Source organism: Bicyclus anynana, chromosome 12 (genome assembly GCF_947172395.1).
Source record: "Bicyclus anynana chromosome 12, ilBicAnyn1.1, whole genome shotgun sequence".
Lineage (NCBI taxonomy): Eukaryota > Metazoa > Arthropoda > Insecta > Lepidoptera > Nymphalidae > Bicyclus > Bicyclus anynana.
Window position 1 is genome coordinate 14,139,398 of NC_069094.1, and position 17,767 is coordinate 14,157,164.

At 35.8% G+C, this 17,767-nt stretch overlaps 2 protein-coding genes across 2 annotated transcripts; both read right to left on the reverse strand.

Moving 5' to 3' along the window:
* Positions 1-495: 495 nt before the first annotated feature.
* LOC112050634 (carbonic anhydrase 9-like) lies at positions 496-14,521 on the reverse strand. The gene is made up of 8 exons (XM_024088937.2): positions 14,416-14,521; positions 11,577-11,660; positions 11,103-11,160; positions 10,663-10,701; positions 9,606-9,773; positions 7,540-7,787; positions 2,825-3,034; positions 496-603 (listed from the first exon to the last, which is right to left on the reverse strand). Exons 1-8 carry the CDS (start codon positions 14,428-14,430, stop codon positions 496-498), a joined length of 930 nt encoding a protein of 309 aa, XP_023944705.2. The 5' UTR covers positions 14,431-14,521.
* A 1,215-nt stretch (positions 14,522-15,736) lies between these two features.
* On the reverse strand, positions 15,737-17,532 carry LOC112050618 (MYCBP-associated protein-like). The gene is made up of 2 exons (XM_024088917.2): positions 17,039-17,532; positions 15,737-16,967 (listed from the first exon to the last, which is right to left on the reverse strand). Exons 1-2 carry the CDS (start codon positions 17,530-17,532, stop codon positions 15,737-15,739), a joined length of 1,725 nt encoding a protein of 574 aa, XP_023944685.2.
* Positions 17,533-17,767: the final 235 nt, after the last annotated feature.

The following is a 17,767-nucleotide window of genomic DNA, read 5'->3' on the forward strand; positions in this document are numbered from 1 at the left end:
AAACATAGCCTATGACACTCGCAAATAACGTAGCTTTCTATTGGTAAAACAATCTTTCAGATCGGTCCAGTATTGTCTACACATACTTATCCAACATACAACCAAAATACAAACTAAGGTTCGAAATCGCATATGTCTATCTCTATCTAACACAATATTGTAGATAGAGAGGGAGAAAAACTTTTTGACACAATCAACAGATGGCGTACATCCGACCGGTCGTGATCGTAGCCGCATAACTATCTGCTAACAAACTAGTTTTTGTTAGACTTCGGCTAACGACTAACTGCTAGCCTAATGTGAGAGATGTCTATGCCATCCTGTACGTCTTTCATATAATAAAGTCCATGAAAAATGAGTTTAAACTTTAGCGATTTTCTGCGTCACAGTGTAGACTTTGCGGGTCCTCTTACAGCATCATATTATTATCATGTGTATTTTTATGAAATGAACAAATGACGTGATTTAAATAGTAAACAATATTATATGTATTATTTATTGAAAGTAGTACACTTTTCTGTCGTTAAGTGGTTGCGGTTGTCGGATGAATGTTCCTCTGAGCGCTGGTTCACTTATCCTGTTGTACACGATATCCATCATTTTCTGTAAACAAAATTGTGTTTAGACCAAGTGCCTCGTTTGTCTAGTACAAGGTTTCTTATAGTGGGGTACGCGTAATAGTGAGCCCCTAGGTTGTTCGACGGTAGGGGGTTCGTGACAATATTTACGTAATGGTGGCTTGATAACTGATACCAAGTCAGAATTAAGGTTAAAATTGTCCAAAATTATTACTTCAATTGAAAACATTTGCGAACTGAAACAAGCACACCCACATCATTAATATTACAAAGACATTTCAAACAGTCAAATTTATTTTTTTCTTTTGTCATTAGTTAGGGGTTCGCTGTCACTTGGAAATTTTAGGTTCGTAAAGCCGAAAGTTTGAGTAACACTGATCTAGTGGTTAGTCTATTCGGGTTCAAACACTGAGCTTTTCTGTTGTTATAATAGTTGTAGTAGAAGTTGACTCATATCAAATTTAATATAAACAATATTAATTTCGTGTGAGTAGTAATGGATAATGGGTCCGAAAAATATCGATATTGATTAATAGAAGTTAAGGATTCCTTATTTCCAAACGTCAAAAACGCTGTCGTCTATTTTGTGACGTCACAATGTTACTTCATGTGCTAAAAGTCTAAATTAAAATATTCATTAATCAATATTTTTGTCAAACTCTCCGTTTGTAAAGGATGATCATAAAACTGGAAATATAGACCATCATGGCCGACAGGCGTTTTGGCTCGTATTGTCAAAAAATATTATGAAATTATAATTTTCATGTGATTACGTTTAAAAGAAATAGTGATAATTTATTTTTTTTCAATCTATAACGATAATGACCAATTTAAGAACATTTACATAAAACGCTAACTAGCCTATTACACCCCCGTGACTTGGACAACACGTTAGGTAAGCCGTCTGATTGATTATCTTTAGTATTAAGAACGTATTTGTCTTCGTAGTTTTTATAACATCAACTTGTATAGTGTACAAAAAAATAATCAGTCACGGATTAACTAACAGCAATTAATTTTACAGGTTAGAAAAAAGTTACTCTACGCTAATACGCAAGTAGGTGATAAATGCTTAAAACAGTAGGTATAACAATTAGGTTTCACCCTCAGAACAGGCATAGCTAAGGCCCTAAAAACCACAAGATATTTTCAGAGCAGGGCGGCATTGTTAGACATCCTTTAAGTTGAAGCATGTCAATGTCAATGAAGCTTTAGTGGCATGCCGACAAAATTGTTACAAGAATGTTTACAAATTTTTAAATCTCTTAAAATTTTGCTTTTGCGTACGCACACCGCAAGTAGTAAATCAATAATAGTTAATCTAAATATAATATATAAGGTCACTCATAACAAAACATCAAAAACCGCTTGACACCCCAAGGATAAAAAGGAAATGCCCATTGCCTATTTCTGGCCCTGGCCTACCCTAACCACCCGGCAATTATCTAAAAACATCTTGGTAATTTAAAAAGTTCAACGTTTTACGACATTTTTAGTTATCTTTAATTTCATCCTAATCTTTGCTTGTCCGCAAAGGGGACAAGAAATCGACCAATACAGCCTGAGTTTTTTGAAGACTCATGATTGGTTTATTTGTCCCGTCTCTTGATCACTAAGCTAGTTGGTAACAGATAAAAGTAACAGCTTGAAATGTTACTTCGCTGGTTTGGTACACCGGCAAACTTTTTAACAAGAGTGACAAAAATGTTTTTTTTTATGAAATATATTTTTATTAAGCCGTGATATGACCCCTGCTTTCGAGTGGATCAGGAGGGTGTGGGTTCGAATCCGGTCCGGGGCATGCACCTCCAACTTTTCAGTTGTGTGCATTTAAAGAAATTAGATATCACGTGTCTCAAACGGTGAAGGAAAAACATCGTGAGGAAACCTGCATAACAGAGAATTTTCTTAATTCTCTGCGTGTGTGAAGTCTGCTTATCCGCATTGGGCCAGCGTAGTGGACTATTGGCTTAACCGCCTCTCATTCTGAGAGGAGACTCGAGCTCAACAGTAAACCGAATATGGGTTGATAACGAAGTATTTAACCAAATCCTTGATTATACATCATATTATCATCTCCTCATACTTTTATACCTGGGTTCACGGGTACGACGTTGTATTCCCCTTTGGCCGGGAGATAGTTAAAAATTAATAGACGCTAAGAATGGATTTTGCGACAGTGCCGGATTAAAGAGGTCTAATCGCGGGCGTCCGCTTGTAGATATAAAAAAAATAAAGGTACGTACCCTCGTAACTGGCAGCGCTCTGGCTCTAACAAGCCACAAGATATTTTCAGAGCAGGGTGGCATGGTGAGCGAGCCCTGGTATCCTGCGTACTCTTTCAGCGGGGGGTTCAAGAATGCCAATGGCATCGGTGGCATGCTGACATCTATGTCACGAGAACTCTTAGCCACGTGTAGTATCTCTTCCAATCCGTGTTGCGTTTCGTTACTAAACTGTAAATATAAATAAATAATATCTTTTTAACATAAAAATTTAACCGACTTTTTCTTCACAAGTTAGCCCGTGACAATCTCACCTGATGCTAAGTGATGATGCAGTCTAAGATGTTAGCGGGTTAATTTGTTAGGAGGAGGATGAAAATCCACACTCCTTTCGGTTTCTACACGACATCGTATCAGAACCCCAAAATCACTCAGCGGTACGTCTTTGCTTTTGTCTTTGCTTTGTCTTTGCTTGCAGACCTGGCCTGGACTAATAAAGAAAATCTCAATCTGTCCAGCTAGGGATCGAACCCAGGACCTCCGTTTTGTAAATCCACCGCGCATACCACTGCGCCACGGAGGCCTAATACAAATAGTAATACGTATTGTAGGTACTTGTACTAAATACATTTTACATGCGAAAGTTTCATTTGATGTATGTAGGGATTTACCCAATCATGCTAGACAGCTTGATTGAATAATAATTAATAACGGATCAAAAGATCGAAATGGAACAGAAAATACCTAAATTGGAGTAAAATCTAGACTAGACCTTTTGAGTCATTATAAGAGGTCCTACAGTTTTATAACTGCGCAGATTTAACTGTACAGTTTTATCTTTTCAAAATTTAAATCAAAGTCATTAAAAAAAACCGGCAAATTGCGTGTCAGGCCACGCGCACTGTAGGGTTCCGTAGATTAAGTTAGCACTGAGATTGTAGTTTTGACGGCCTCCGTGGCGCAGTGGTATGCGCGGTGGATTTACAAAACGGAGGTCCTGGGTTCGATCCCCGGCTGGGCAGATTGAAATTTTCTTAATTGGTCCAGGTCTGGCTGGTGGGAGGCTTCGGCCGTGGCTAGTTACCACCCTACCGGCAAAAACGTACCGCCAAGCGATTTAGCGTTCCGGTACGATGACGTGTAGAAACCAAGGTGTGTGGATTTTCATCCTCCTCCTAACAAGTTAGCCCGCTTCCATCTAAGACTACATCATCACTTACCATCACGTGAGATTGTCACCCGACAATTTCATTCTCCTCCTAACAAGTTAGCCCGCTTCCATCTAAGACTACATCATCACTTACCATCAGGTGAGATTGTAGTCAAAGGCTAACTTGTAAAGAATAAAAAAACATTACATTTATTATATTCAATTAAGTTCAAAACACTTCACTATTAATACAAATTTGTAAAAATAAAATGACCTTTACAGATATAAACTCAGATATAAACAAGAAAAATTTGAGATTGGGTGAATAGATTACTTGATCTAAAATGGCATCTTTCATTAAAAGTTAGTAAGATCTTGAATTACAAATTCAAACTCAAAGCTGTCAAGAGGCGCAAATCACTAGATACTTATTACAAAAGAAAGTATAAAGCCGCGTCTATTTGTCTTACGCGACTTAGATTTAGACTTCTAGCATGATATTGGATATTCAGTCATTAGAGGCAAGAAAGACATCTTTGCTTATAAGACAAGATTTCTTCTTTAAATCTATGATACCTACCTATTTGCTTCAATTGTCGGTTGGCGAGCTTATACAGGCTACAGAGCGGGTTTTAACTTTTCAATCGAACTGTTCAGTTCAAAAGATTTTTCCGATTGGATAAAACTGAACAGTTAAGCTGAAGGTCTGTAGCCCGCATTAGGATTGAAATGTGTGAGTGCGATTAGGCACTGCATTGCAAATATTAATATTATTAATTGCAAATAGTCATAAAACTATTTGTACGGTAGCTTACGCTCGTCGACTAATATTTCGCCTAGTTTAACAGGTCAATAACACCTGTTTTTAAATGTACCTGTAATTCGAACGTATTTATATTTATAGAATTCCAAAATTAGAAAGCAACTTACAACCAAGTTGCCATGGAAACCAACGATGTCACATTGCGGTAACTTTACAGAATGCATAGGACAGGGGAGGGGGGGGGGGGGGCAGCTCCAAAGTATTGAGTTCAAAGTATCCCTACCCGGTAATAAACCTACCTTCTTCAAAATTAATGTGCTAGGTACCATGTTAGATTGCACAGTCACTCTACATGAGATTGCAGCAGCAGCGAAGCGTTAACTTGTCGATAAATATAAATGTAGGTACGGAGAAAAACACGACATCTCGCCAGCTATATTACACATGGATTCTCTTTTTATATACGCTAACGCTTCAACCATATTCGGAGATTCACTGCTGAGCTCGAGTTTCCTCTCAGAATGAGAGGGGTTAGGCCAATAGTCCACCACGCTGGCCCAATGCGGATTGGCAGTCTTCACATATTCTCTGGTATGCAGGTATCCTCACGATGACTTTACTTCATCGTTTGAGACAGGTCATATCCACTGGGTTATCACGGCTCTGAAAAAATGTATGGGAATGACATAATACCTATCCGATTGTTTACTCGTAGGTTAATCACTTGACTTATGTATCGATAACAAATGATCATCTGTATACATTTTTTAGTATTCGAAGCCTTAGCTGAGTGATTCATGGTAATGGTTGTGATAATAATAATTGTTCAGAATGTCGCAAAAAATTACAATTGAAGCATACTGTAAACTGAAAACTGAATTCCACGCGAACGAAGTCGCGGGCGTCCACAAGTCTGCATATTTTTTTCTTATTTACCACGTCACCACATTTTTTTTACATTATTTAAGTGAGCGCTTGGGTGAAATTAACTAACAATCATGCTTTATAGTAAGCGAAAATGATCGCGCTTGTCTAGACGATGCCTATTCACTCTTGACTTGAATATTCCCATGTTGTAGGTGGTAGAGAAAACGGAAGCTGAAAGAGCATTCTATAACTTCACAGTGCGGATCAGGAACGAATATCCCAAATGCTTCGTACGTGTCCAGAGGACATCAACTACTTATGGATGCAGACCTGATGCCTGGCAGTTCTATGGTAAAAAGTTGAAGAAGGAACATTTACATACAAAACACAAAAATAATTGAGATATACGTACGATGCTAGGGCGGGTTAGTAGTATCGAATCAAATTAATTAAACATATTCTCTAGGGATACTGTTTGCCTTCGGCCATTTTACATTTTACTTTATAGGAAAATTGTTTTTCTTTGAAATTACTGGATGTATAATGGACCAACATTTTTGAGTGAAATTATTAATTAATATACCCGAAAAGTTGAAAATGATAATGGAATTATTTTTTCCACGAACACATTTTATTAATTTTTTTACTGAGATAACTGGCTCGTTAGTCCAGTTAGGCTGTGACTTCCGATGATAAGGTCCTGGGTTCAAATCCTGATTTGCGTTATGATTACTGAGATTTGCCTTTCATTTGCCGCGGAGAGGAGAGTCGTGATTGCCCAGTGGATATGACCTCCGATTCCGGAGGGTGTGCGTTCAAATCCAGTCCGGGGCATTTACTCGTTTCCGGATAAATTATAGTCTATGGTACTCACAAAAAACGTGTATTCTTAGTGGTAAAAGATTTTTCAGAATCGCTCAAGTAGATCTAAAGATTATACAAGTCTACAACACCACAGACTTCACTTCTCTATAATATGAGTATAGATAAACATGGTAGTAGCTTTGGACATTACATTTAGATTTAAAATTGTCATTTGAATTATATCATTTTGAAAATTAGGTACTTTAGTAGATGCCGCGGGAAATAACGCTATTAACCGAGTAGGTAATGATAGTGAAAATGAAATTTTAAATTCATCAACAAAATATTTTCTACATATTTCTCGTTAATTTACAGTTCTAAGGGACCACGCACACTAGATGGCCGTGCGATCGTTTTGCGGTCACGACCATAACCGGTGAAGACGCCAATAATTCGGGCTACTTCAGTTTTCTTCTGCCCACGAAATACTGGCTTGTCAGGCCTCATTTGTAGTCACAGAACTAAGAGCACGAATGCTCATAACAAACTATACTTTTGATTACAACACAACTCGTAAGAAACAATCGTGCTAGCCCAGTATGCGGCCAATTGGTCGGTTTTTTTTTCTGTACAAGTTAGCCCTTGACTACAATCTCACCTGATGGTAAGTGATGATGCAATCTAAGATGGAAGCGGGCTAACTTGTTAGGAGTAGGATGAAATCCACAAACCTTTCGGTTTCTACACGACATCGTACCGGAACGTTAAACCGCTTGGCGGTACGTCTTTGTCGGTAGGGTGGTACCTAGCCACGGCCGAAGCCTCCCACCAGCCAGACCTGGCCCAATTAAGAAAACCTCAATTGACCCAGCCGGGGGTCGAACCCAGGACCTCCGTCTTGTAAATCCACCGCGCACACCACTGCGCCACGGAGGCCGTCAAGACCGTCGGTGCGACCAAGTGCGCGTCGTTCATTATGGATTTAGTTAACGCATTGCTTCATGGCCATGGTCGTGGACATGTAGTGCGCGGTACTTAAATTGTATTCTTACGAATAGAACTGTCAAGAAGTAAGTGTGATGAGAAAATTTAAAAATAGAAGAAAAATTATCCCTTTAAATACTTTTCTGAGACGGTAAATAAAATAAGTACCTTATAAAAATTCACGATTCCAAGTATCGCTTGAGCGTCGTGAGGCGTTGCTTTGATTGCGTCCTCCAATGTTTTGTGTTCGGCCGATATATGTATGACCTGGCTCTCCAGGGGGTACATTACACCCCCTATACGATGTTCCGAGGGCCAGCGGAGGGTTATCGAGTGGAACACGTACCGACGGCTGTGCGCCGCGCCGCCGTAAACGACGGGTTGATGGCAACATTCCCATTTACCGTAGAGGACGACTGGAATGAATTAAAGTTTTAGTGTCAGTTTTCAAATGTGGCCAATTCAATTCAATCCTTACCTACCTTAATATTACCTACAAAATCCACCCAAAGTATATTGTAGATACCAGGGCAAATTGCCCAAGCAGGGCATTTGGCCAGAGTGGCAAAAATGAAGTGCGAAAATAGTAGATTGTTATATAAGGGGCTAAAAGGACCCATTTTAAACGAGGTATTTTTAGGGCACGAGTCAAGGGCGAGGGACTCCTAAATACCGAGTTTGTAATGGGTTTAGCCCCACGTGTTACACAATTCTTTTCACTACGATTGCGAGAAAATAAAATAACTCGGTACAGTATTCAATGTTTTATTTTATTTGAAAATTAAATGTAGGTGCTACAACTTTAGATGTTAGGGGAGATGCTTTTACCCGGATACTTAATTTCCGACTACTGTGAAGTTAAATAATGAGTATGAGGGGTAAACATGGGAGATAATTGTTTCAAAAACACCATCCGTAAGTGAATGCACTTGTTGTTCTTTTCTCCACTTTTTCGTAAGTAGGTGTTTCATTTGCAAGTCTTTTTTGATCCATCTCCAAATTAGGATCACTATTCTCACTAGATGAAGACATAACAATTAATGTTGCAAAACATGTAAATTAAGGTCAAAAATTCACAATGAATTTCTTTAAAAAATCAAATATGGATTATTCATGGCAATTGTGTTTAAAATTCTCGCTTTTTAATTTTATTTTTCTTTCACATGAGTAAAAGGCAAAGGTATTACACCGTACAGGATGTCCCATGTCTTCAAATCTCGCTCTATTTGCAACTCAATAAAAATTAAATAAAAAAATGAACGCATTCCACAGACAAGAACACTGCATTTCATTTCAATTTAAAGTTTTTTTATTTATTTTTCAAAACAATCAGGGCCTTACCTATAATGATTCTATTTTCGAATAAAACCTCCTCCGTTTTATTGTAGGCTAGTACTCGTAACAGACAAGAATTAAAAAAAACAAAATTACTTTAACCCCTATAGGCTGAAATGCTTGTTTAGCCCCGCTGTGGAGTGGCTTATTCCCATTGACTTACTCCCATCCCCAGCAGACATATTTTATTTCTTTAACTTTTTTAGTATTTATACATAACAAAGTAGACTAAAAATCTATACTATTCTAATCAACGATGTTAAATACTGTTAGATGTGTTACTAGGTCATGAAAAATGAGGCGCTCAAAAGAGGTAATTTCCACATTTCGATGTTAGTTGTGGGCAACAATGAACGTTATTTAAACAAATGATTCCTAAATGTCGTCTACAATGTCGATTTGTGTGTTCTGGAAGTGTAAAAACTACATTATACATAAATAAATAATGGAATTAAAGACAAAATTGTGCATGTGTGTGCTCAGTGTTGTAGCCTATTATTCGGATCACTTTTTGCGGTGATTTTGTAGGGACGTAACCGATCTATAGTATAAAATTATCATTGATTCTAACAATATAATAATTTTATAATTATAATAAAAAAAAAGTATTTTTGGTGTATGTAAAGGGCTGCAAAATTGCTGGATCGGCCACTAATAGATACTTTTAATACTTATATTGTAGTTTAAAGCATCCATTAAACGTGATAAAGGTCTGTGAACAAATTTGACACTGTTTGACATGGGGTGACGTCAACAAACAAGTGTTGAAGACTATTTATCATAACAATATGTATCTTTGTAATATGTATCTTTGTCTTTATGTTATTACTTTATTTATACGTATATATAAAGTGCTTCGAATTCTAAGTCTAGCCAAAATATTATTGGGAAAATCTTACGCCATTTTCCATTGTTTCTCAACGTCATACTTTTCGGCATAATATCATAATTGAGAAAGGTGAGTTGTCGGCACCCCCTGGTCATTATCAACCCCATCGCTGGGAGGTCAACTGGTGACTGAGACCGGCCGCCACACGCTGGGAAGTGTTTTTTCCATACGTATTGATCTGTAATAGACACACATCATGGAGAGACTGGCTGGTAGGAGGATTCGGCCGTGGCTAGTTACCACCCTACCGACAAAGACGTACCGCCAAGCGATTTAGCGTTCCGGTACGATGTCGTGTAGAAACTGAACGGGGTGTGGATTTTCATCCACCTCGTAAATAGTTGGATCGCTTCTATCTTAGATTACATCATCACATACCATCAGGTGAGATTGTAATCAAGGGCTAACTTCTAAAGAATAAAAAAACCTACCATTAAATTCCATGACCGAAAAGCCGTGATAGCCCAGTAAGAGCCGTGATAACCTAGTGGATATGACATCTGCTTTCGATTCGGGGGGTATAGGTTCCTGTAACTTTTCAGTTGTGTGCATTTTTAGAAATTAAATATCACGTGTCTCAAACGGTGAAGGAAAACATCGTGAGGAAACCTGCATGCATGAGAATAAATATGCATTTGAAGAAGCAGAAGAACATTTTAATATTTTTAGATTCTCTCAAGTCATGATTCTAAAACGGTACGACATTTGTGTTTTTTTGTGTTATGATTAATGTACCTACCTAATAATGTTACCAATCAATTTAAAACACCAAATACAACCACTAAATACCTACGTAAGTATTGTTTTATAATCCACTCTGAAAGTAGAGTAACCCCACATTTTTTGAAAAAAAAAAAAAAATAGAAAATATTTTTTTTTCGAAATCACTACATTTTGGCCTCATGTAACCTAATACAATTTGATAGCTAATCATCCCTACTATCACCCCTTATAAGCCGCCCCCCACCGCTATACGTTTCCAGTAACCCTGTATAAGCATACAAATGCGAGTAGCGATTTCGTTGTAAACAATGTAAAGATAATAATAAATCATAGTAATCTATTACCTTTATAGCTCCAATCCCAGTGTTTTATTAATTCTTTATCTGAAATAAAAAATAATATTGTCGTAAAATATGTAAAAGGGTTTTATAGGTAGATAAAAATCAAGGTAAATGACATTTTATTTTGTCATAAAGCTCCTAAAAATAATATTTTTAAGATTTTCATTTTCATTGATAACTATTTTATAGTTAACTGTTCCCGCGCGGTTTTACCTGCGTGGTTCCCGTTATCATATGAATACGGGGATAATATATAGCCTCCCTTGAAAATAGGGCTACCTAACACTAAAAGAGTTTTTCAAATCAGACCAGTAGTTTCTGAGATTAGCACGTTCAAAAAAATAAACAAACAAACTCTGCAGCTTTACAATATTAGTAGAGATAAATATAACTTAAAACAAGTGAAATTAAACAATAGCTTGTAAAATAATTTTATTACATACGAGGTTGTCTCGTCGTTTTGGTTTTTTTCCGAAAAGCCTCTTCAAACTGCGTTACATTCTGAAAGTTTTGTAAGTTGTACATTACTGAAATTTTACAAGTCTCATAAAAAATGCCTACAGAGAACTCAAGAACAAATTTTTAAAAACTGCATCCAAATAGTTTAAGAACTGTGGTACCACGTAAGTGGTCAACCTTATACCACCCCGCTTTTGCGTGGGTGGTTAAAATAGAAAAAAATCTCATTCTGAGAGGATTTAGGCCAATATTGCAGGTTTTCTCACGACGTTTTTCCTTCACCTTTTGACACACGTGGTATTTCATTTCTTAAAATGCACATAACTGAAAAGTTGGAGGTGCATGCCCTGGACAGGATTCACATCTAAGCCCTCCGGAATCTAGGCAAAGGTATCGTATCCACTGGGCTATCACGGCTCTAACCAATCATTCACTTAAGTTAAAAACATTAAACTTACGAATTCTCGTGCATGTCGTGACCAAGGCGTGGTGTGACCGTTTGGGTATTCCGTTGGGAAGTGCAAAATCCAAACTGTTTTTGGCTGAAATAAAAGAAAAAGTATGAGTGTTTTAGCTGACGTGCAAGTGGACATTTTTGAGAAGTTATTTGAAAAGGAAATTTGTCCTATACCTTTTTTATTTTAAACTTATGACCTAGCTAGAGGCTCTGGCGCTAAATAAGCCCCTATATCTCCAAAGTAACGACTTTTTAGAAATACCCTTGAGACAATCTGAAATGTTTTTAACTTTTAATCGAATATTTAAAGAGTAAAAAATAAATATTTCAGTCTAGCGTTTTAAGTTTTTCTTGGAAGATATTTTTGCAAGCAAATTTAAAGACCAGCTCATAAAAGAATAGAACAGTTATAAAATAATATATTTCTTAATTTATTCTTTTTTACCCACTAAATATTCAATTTAAAGACAGAAAAATAAAACTCCAGATCGCTTTCTTGATTGTTCACTTTGTATAAAGGGGCTGATTTAGACCTACTACTTATCCAGGTCTTTCTTATCCAGCTTGCATCAAATAACTACCCAAAAATTTCGACCTGCTCTCGGACTATTTTCAGTTCCAGAATTTTATCTCTATCATGAAACCGTCTATTACGTCCGTTATTTCACACACTTAAAGTCTCTCACCGAAAAGAGACCACGCTGCAGTTTGCTGTAGTTTTATGCTGATCTTTATTTGGTTAGCTGGTGGTTTTATTTTTTTTATTTTTGCATATTAAGTTGTCTGGCCATATAAAAATGTTTTGTTTTTGTTTAAACATTGACCAATCATTATTAACCGCTAGACAGCAGTCATTAATGGGATGGTGGAAGCATCAACGAAGAGGTAGAAACTATTTCTAGTTTTTATGAGTAATTGCTAAAAATATGTATGTTAATTTAATATGTTTTAGGTTAAGTACAATCAAAACAAAACTTTATCATAAGGGAGATAATTACATTATACCTACTGAGAAAACAAAATTTGTATCAACAGATACGGTAATTAAATACGGAACATCTCTCGAATAATTATTAATTTGTACATTCCTGAACGTGTTTAACATCAGCTAAAGTAAGGGTTGTAGCACACATATAAATTCTGAAATGGATCGACACCGTACCACCTCGAGCCGCAATTATTCTTTGTTTATTCGCCTCGCTTCGGAAGAAGCATACGGTTTACCAGACGCGCTCTCCGCTCTCAGCCGTAACCAAGCCACCGAATACATAATTATGTAAAATTTTCATGAAAGAAGTCCCCCAGACGCAGCGCTAATGTTTTAATGGCGCTGATTGTCATTTGGTAATGGCGGTCTTATTGTCATTTATGTAAGGCGCTGTCAATTTTAGTTCAGGTTTTAGCTGCGGGACTTCTTTCATGAAAAGGACTCTACAAGCCCAAGCTCGTCTCTTGGTTCACCGCCTCGCCATCCGTCTACGATCGGCAAGTCGCACGCGGCATCGTCTAGCCGTAGCCGTGTCGACGCCGGTTGAAGGCGAGGCGATACTAACAGTTACGGTGACTTTCCGAGTGTTTATGTGTGCTATGACCTTAAATCAAAACACCGAAGTACTGAATATTAGAATTATTAATTAAATAATGTTAAAATCTTTTTGACAACAGAATAATTTGCTATGAAATATTAATGTTTGCACGTTTTGAAAGCTTTAAGTTAAATTAAACATTCCAAAATAATGATATTAGAATTTTCATCACTTTATTTTACTTTTATTTGTATTAATTAAACGACATATTTTAAAAATACTAACTGCATTTCAATGTCGTTCAGCTTTTAAGTGAATGAATGAATAAAGTAATTTGAAAATTTTGAAATTGTACTTTTCTCCTTAACAGCCCTTGTAGGTCCAAACAAAGCTAACATATTACTCCGTAACTATTTAGTCACTGGCACCAGTTTCGGGCTTCCTCTATAAATTGTAAGTCGATTGGGAGAGAGCATACGTCCAGACGTCATGCCTGGGACGCAGTGTTGCCAATTTAGCGACTTCGTCGCTAGAACTGACCACTTTTGCTCAGGTCTTAGCGACTAAAATAAAGTTTTGACATATATCTGGCGAGTTTTGGAGTACAAATTATAACAGCCCTACCGTTTGATATTTCAAAAAATATTTTAATATTAAATTTTTTTTAAGTAATTTTGGTAAATTGTGATTAAAACAACGAGTTATTTATAATCACATAAATAACTTGTTGTAACAAAAATGAGAATATAATTAATTAAAAGATAGATATTGTATGTTGTCGCACTTATAAATTGTTTAGGTACTTAATTATTATTTAATTATTTATTTATGTTTTTTTTTACCTATCCTAATATTCTGCCGCCTTTCTGTCCCGACAAAATTCTCCCACACAAAATCGTGGATCCGCTCCTGGTGGAGTTAGTTTTAGCGACTTTCTAGCGACTTTTGATTAAGAGTATAGGGACTCGGAAATTTTGGAGTTGGCAACACTGCTGGGACGCGATAGTCACGCACAACAGCATATAAGGGTACGACCGGTCTTAACGCTGTAAATTGAGTGGTTAACACTTCAAACACTGGAATAATGTAGTATTTTACCAGCTTTTCCAAAAGCAATTTCTGAAAGGCTTATTGAAATACCTACTAGACAAATATCTTCGGAGGTTTTTGCAGGTATTAGATATTTATTGCTTTTACGCATGACTGTTCATGGAACGCAATGTTTGTATAGGACTGATAACAGAACCGAAGATCGTTCTTCAATGAGCCATGATAATAGCGGGCGTAAGAAAAACTAAGAAAAACCTTTGGTACCTTTCCATACATCATTTTGTCGTGAGCTTCGTTGTTAAGCTGTCGTTGTATGTCATCTGCATCATCAAAGAGAGTATTCGCTCGCGTCGTCGTTTGATCTTTAGTGTTTTCTGAAAGGAAAAAATTAAATGGTTTTCCATTATTGCTCACTATTTTACTTATTTGGTTTTTTTTGTAATTGGGTGTACCGACAAATCAATTCTTGCTTGTTGGCAGAGTCCTAAGACTTCATTGTTTGGTATTTCTTCTGTCCTAAAATTGTGTTGCTACCTATTTCGTTTATATTTATTATTATTATTATTTACAAGTTAGCCCTTGATTGCCTTGACTGCAATCTCAACTAATGGTAAATGATGATGCAATCTAAGATGAAGAATCAAACTTTTACCTAATTAATGATAATATTGTGGGTTATTATTTTTGATTTTGGTTTACATAGGGATTATTGTCAAACCACATTAGTAGCTGAAATGAAAAAAATTTAAAATATATACCTCTATAGCCGGATATTAACACGACGAATAGTAAAATGTACCATAAGCTTAACATATTTCAATTAATAATAATAAAAATATAAAATATCTTATTTTTACACATCTAAAACTTTAGAACTGACATGCAGCAACATGACTTAATTGTGACGTAAATAAATTATGATGTGCGGGTATGACAGACAGACATTAAACATAACCATGATCGTCAGTAAAAAAAGATTTTATATTATATTACCTTCTTCAAGTTGGATAAAACCTGTCCTTATACTCTTTTAAATTCTATTAAATCTATATTCTATTCTATTAGATTCTATTATATCTATGGCTAAAACTTTTCTAGTTTTTCGCATAGATCTAGAATGTTTTTTGCATTTTCGTTACATAATGGTCAGATGTTCAGAGTAGAAAATTAAATTCACTTAACAGTATCATTATAAATGAGTAACATAGATTTATATCTATGGTCAGCACTTACAGCTTCTTTAAAGTATCTAATATCAATCCCACAACTCATTGTATATTATCTCATGATCTCAATACTTCTACTACTACTTGTTTTCTTTTTTGCTTGATGCAAAAAAGCTAATATAGTAATATAACCTATTACTTAGTGAAGCCTAATTAGTAAAATAGGTGAGAGGTAGTCTAATTATTAAAGAACATACGATATATTAAAAATTAATAGTTATACTGACTCGTAGAGAAGACCTAAATAATATTTGTAAGAAAAATAAGAAAACAACACTCATAAATCCTTATAAATTCTTTATTGACATAGCTAAAATATAATGAATTAATTTCTTTACAAGTGCATAAAATTAATCAATTTATGTTCTGCAGAAATCAAATTGAATCCATCGGTCCAAATCTAAACTGCTTAGCACACCAGCACATAACTCTAGAGCAGTACCGAGATGCTCATATACGCGTAAGTAAAATATGTTTCGTGCCACAGAGATATTGGAACATTGAAATAACTTTTCTCGCTGAGAACTAGTACTTCCTCTTGATTCACGACGTATGTCATTATACATTTCAATAATCTGATATTCTTTGTCATATTTATCAGCTAATTGTCCAAGAATTTGATTAACGGCTTTAAGCTTATCATTCGCAACGTCGTTTTCTTCATACCACGGTTTCAAACATTCTCTGTGTGAATGTTTCAAACAGTCGTAATATTTCATTCTCTCGTCAAATGATTTACTCATCATTGCGGTGCGCCAAGTACTGAAGGATAACTCCCAAAGCTCTTTCGGAACCATTTCTGTATACATATCCTTTAATTTCATTACTTCGCTCTGGTGGTAGAAACATACAGGATTTTTCATGACAAATATATCAGCTTCCAGAAACATTTTCTCATAGGGATAAATTTGAGGTTCAACACTTGTTGCCTTTATTACAATTTCCGATAGCAAGTCCCTTGCGATATTTGTAAGCACATTAGCATATATAAGGTTTTCCAATTTTTGAGACTTCTTTTTTATTTTGGCCAAGTTTTCTACAGAGTCTGCATATAAGTTTACCGTAAGTTTATTTTCAAGCGAATCGAAAAAGCAAATATTTGCAAATACCAATTGCCAGTTCTCTTCGTAGGTTCCAGGTGTAGTAGACAAAAATGTAAAATATACATTTTGGGATTGTCCAGGACAAATCACATTTTCGTTTTTATTAAAAAAGAAAACCTGAGTTGATGATTCATCTGCATTTACTCGTGTAATCTTTTTCCAACAATATCTAAGTGTCACAGTACCAAGATTTTGCAGACGGAGTTCACTTCTTCCAACTCGACTAACAGGACAATTGAAATAGTAAGACCAAGAGGTACAATTGTCTTTTCCACAATCAGCTTTCATATTTTCTAAATGGTCAACAGTTTGATGAAGACTGTGTTTAAAAAGTATCGTATCATTGATTTTGACTGCATATACCGCACATAGGGCTTCTTCAGTGTTTTCTTCATTTGATTTAAATGTTATGCTTGGTGCTGGTGAAAGTTTTACTAGAGGGGGTTTAGGTTTTTTACCTATGACGATTAATTCATTTAAAGTTGACCTGTAAAAATATATCAGCTATTTAGTATTACAAATCAGTAATAAATAAATGTGAGTAAGAATATTCATAACCTATGTGGATCGATTTTCTTGATAGACTCTTCAAGATCTTTTTCTCTTTTCTTTTTGTAGTTCACATATTCCAAATCTAACTTTTTAAATGTTTTTCTTTGAGAACCTGCTATGCCTTTCTCTGTTTCCTGTATGTGTTTTGGTACTCCAACATGTTGAATTATTTTTGGTCGTCCCATTTCTACAGCCGTCCTTTGTACTTCGTACACAGGCTGGCAATAGCATTTTTGCTTTAATCTTTCTGGTTGAACCCATAAAGTTCCTCTTACTCCAACCTTTTTTGAAACTTGAGCATGTTCTAACACCACTTTTTCTTCCTTCTTTTCACGTACTTTTTCACATAAGTTCATTGCTAATTCACCTGTGGTTCTTCCTGTTTTATAAGCTAGATGATCAGTTTCTTCTTTTCTAATTTTTATCCATTTTTCCCATACTAACAGCTCAGGGTCAGGGTCGACTGAATCGTTACACAAAAGTAACTTATGTTTCTTCATGTTCGTACTAAAAATACTTGTACATTCGAAAGGAAAAATTCAACTAATTTTTTAGAAAAACTATGAATATTTTAGTAATAACTCGTGGCACTAATTTGACAGTTCAAGTATTTTTTTATGATTCTATAAGTTTTATTATGCTTGTTATTATCAAATTTTTCTCTGATGAGACTTGTCAATTTGTATACAAACAAAATTCACGTCATGTAAATTTACAACCTTTTATTTCAACCAA

Excerpts from the sequence above, each read along its gene's own strand:
- LOC112050634 (XM_024088937.2), bottom strand. Across the intron at positions 9,774-10,662 it reads CTGGGATTGGAGCTATAAAG|ATCAATACGTATGGAAAAAA; the intron begins GTAATAGATTAC and ends TGTCTATTACAG. Across the intron at positions 3,035-7,539 it reads GAATCGTGAATTTTTATAAG|TTTAGTAACGAAACGCAACA; the intron begins GTACTTATTTTA and ends TTATATTTACAG.
- LOC112050618 (XM_024088917.2), bottom strand. The coding sequence starts at position 17,532 with ATGAAGAAACATAAGTTACTTTTGTGTAACGATTCAGTCGACCCTGAC. Across the intron at positions 16,968-17,038 it reads AAGAAAATCGATCCACATAG|GTCAACTTTAAATGAATTAA; the intron begins GTTATGAATATT and ends ATATTTTTACAG.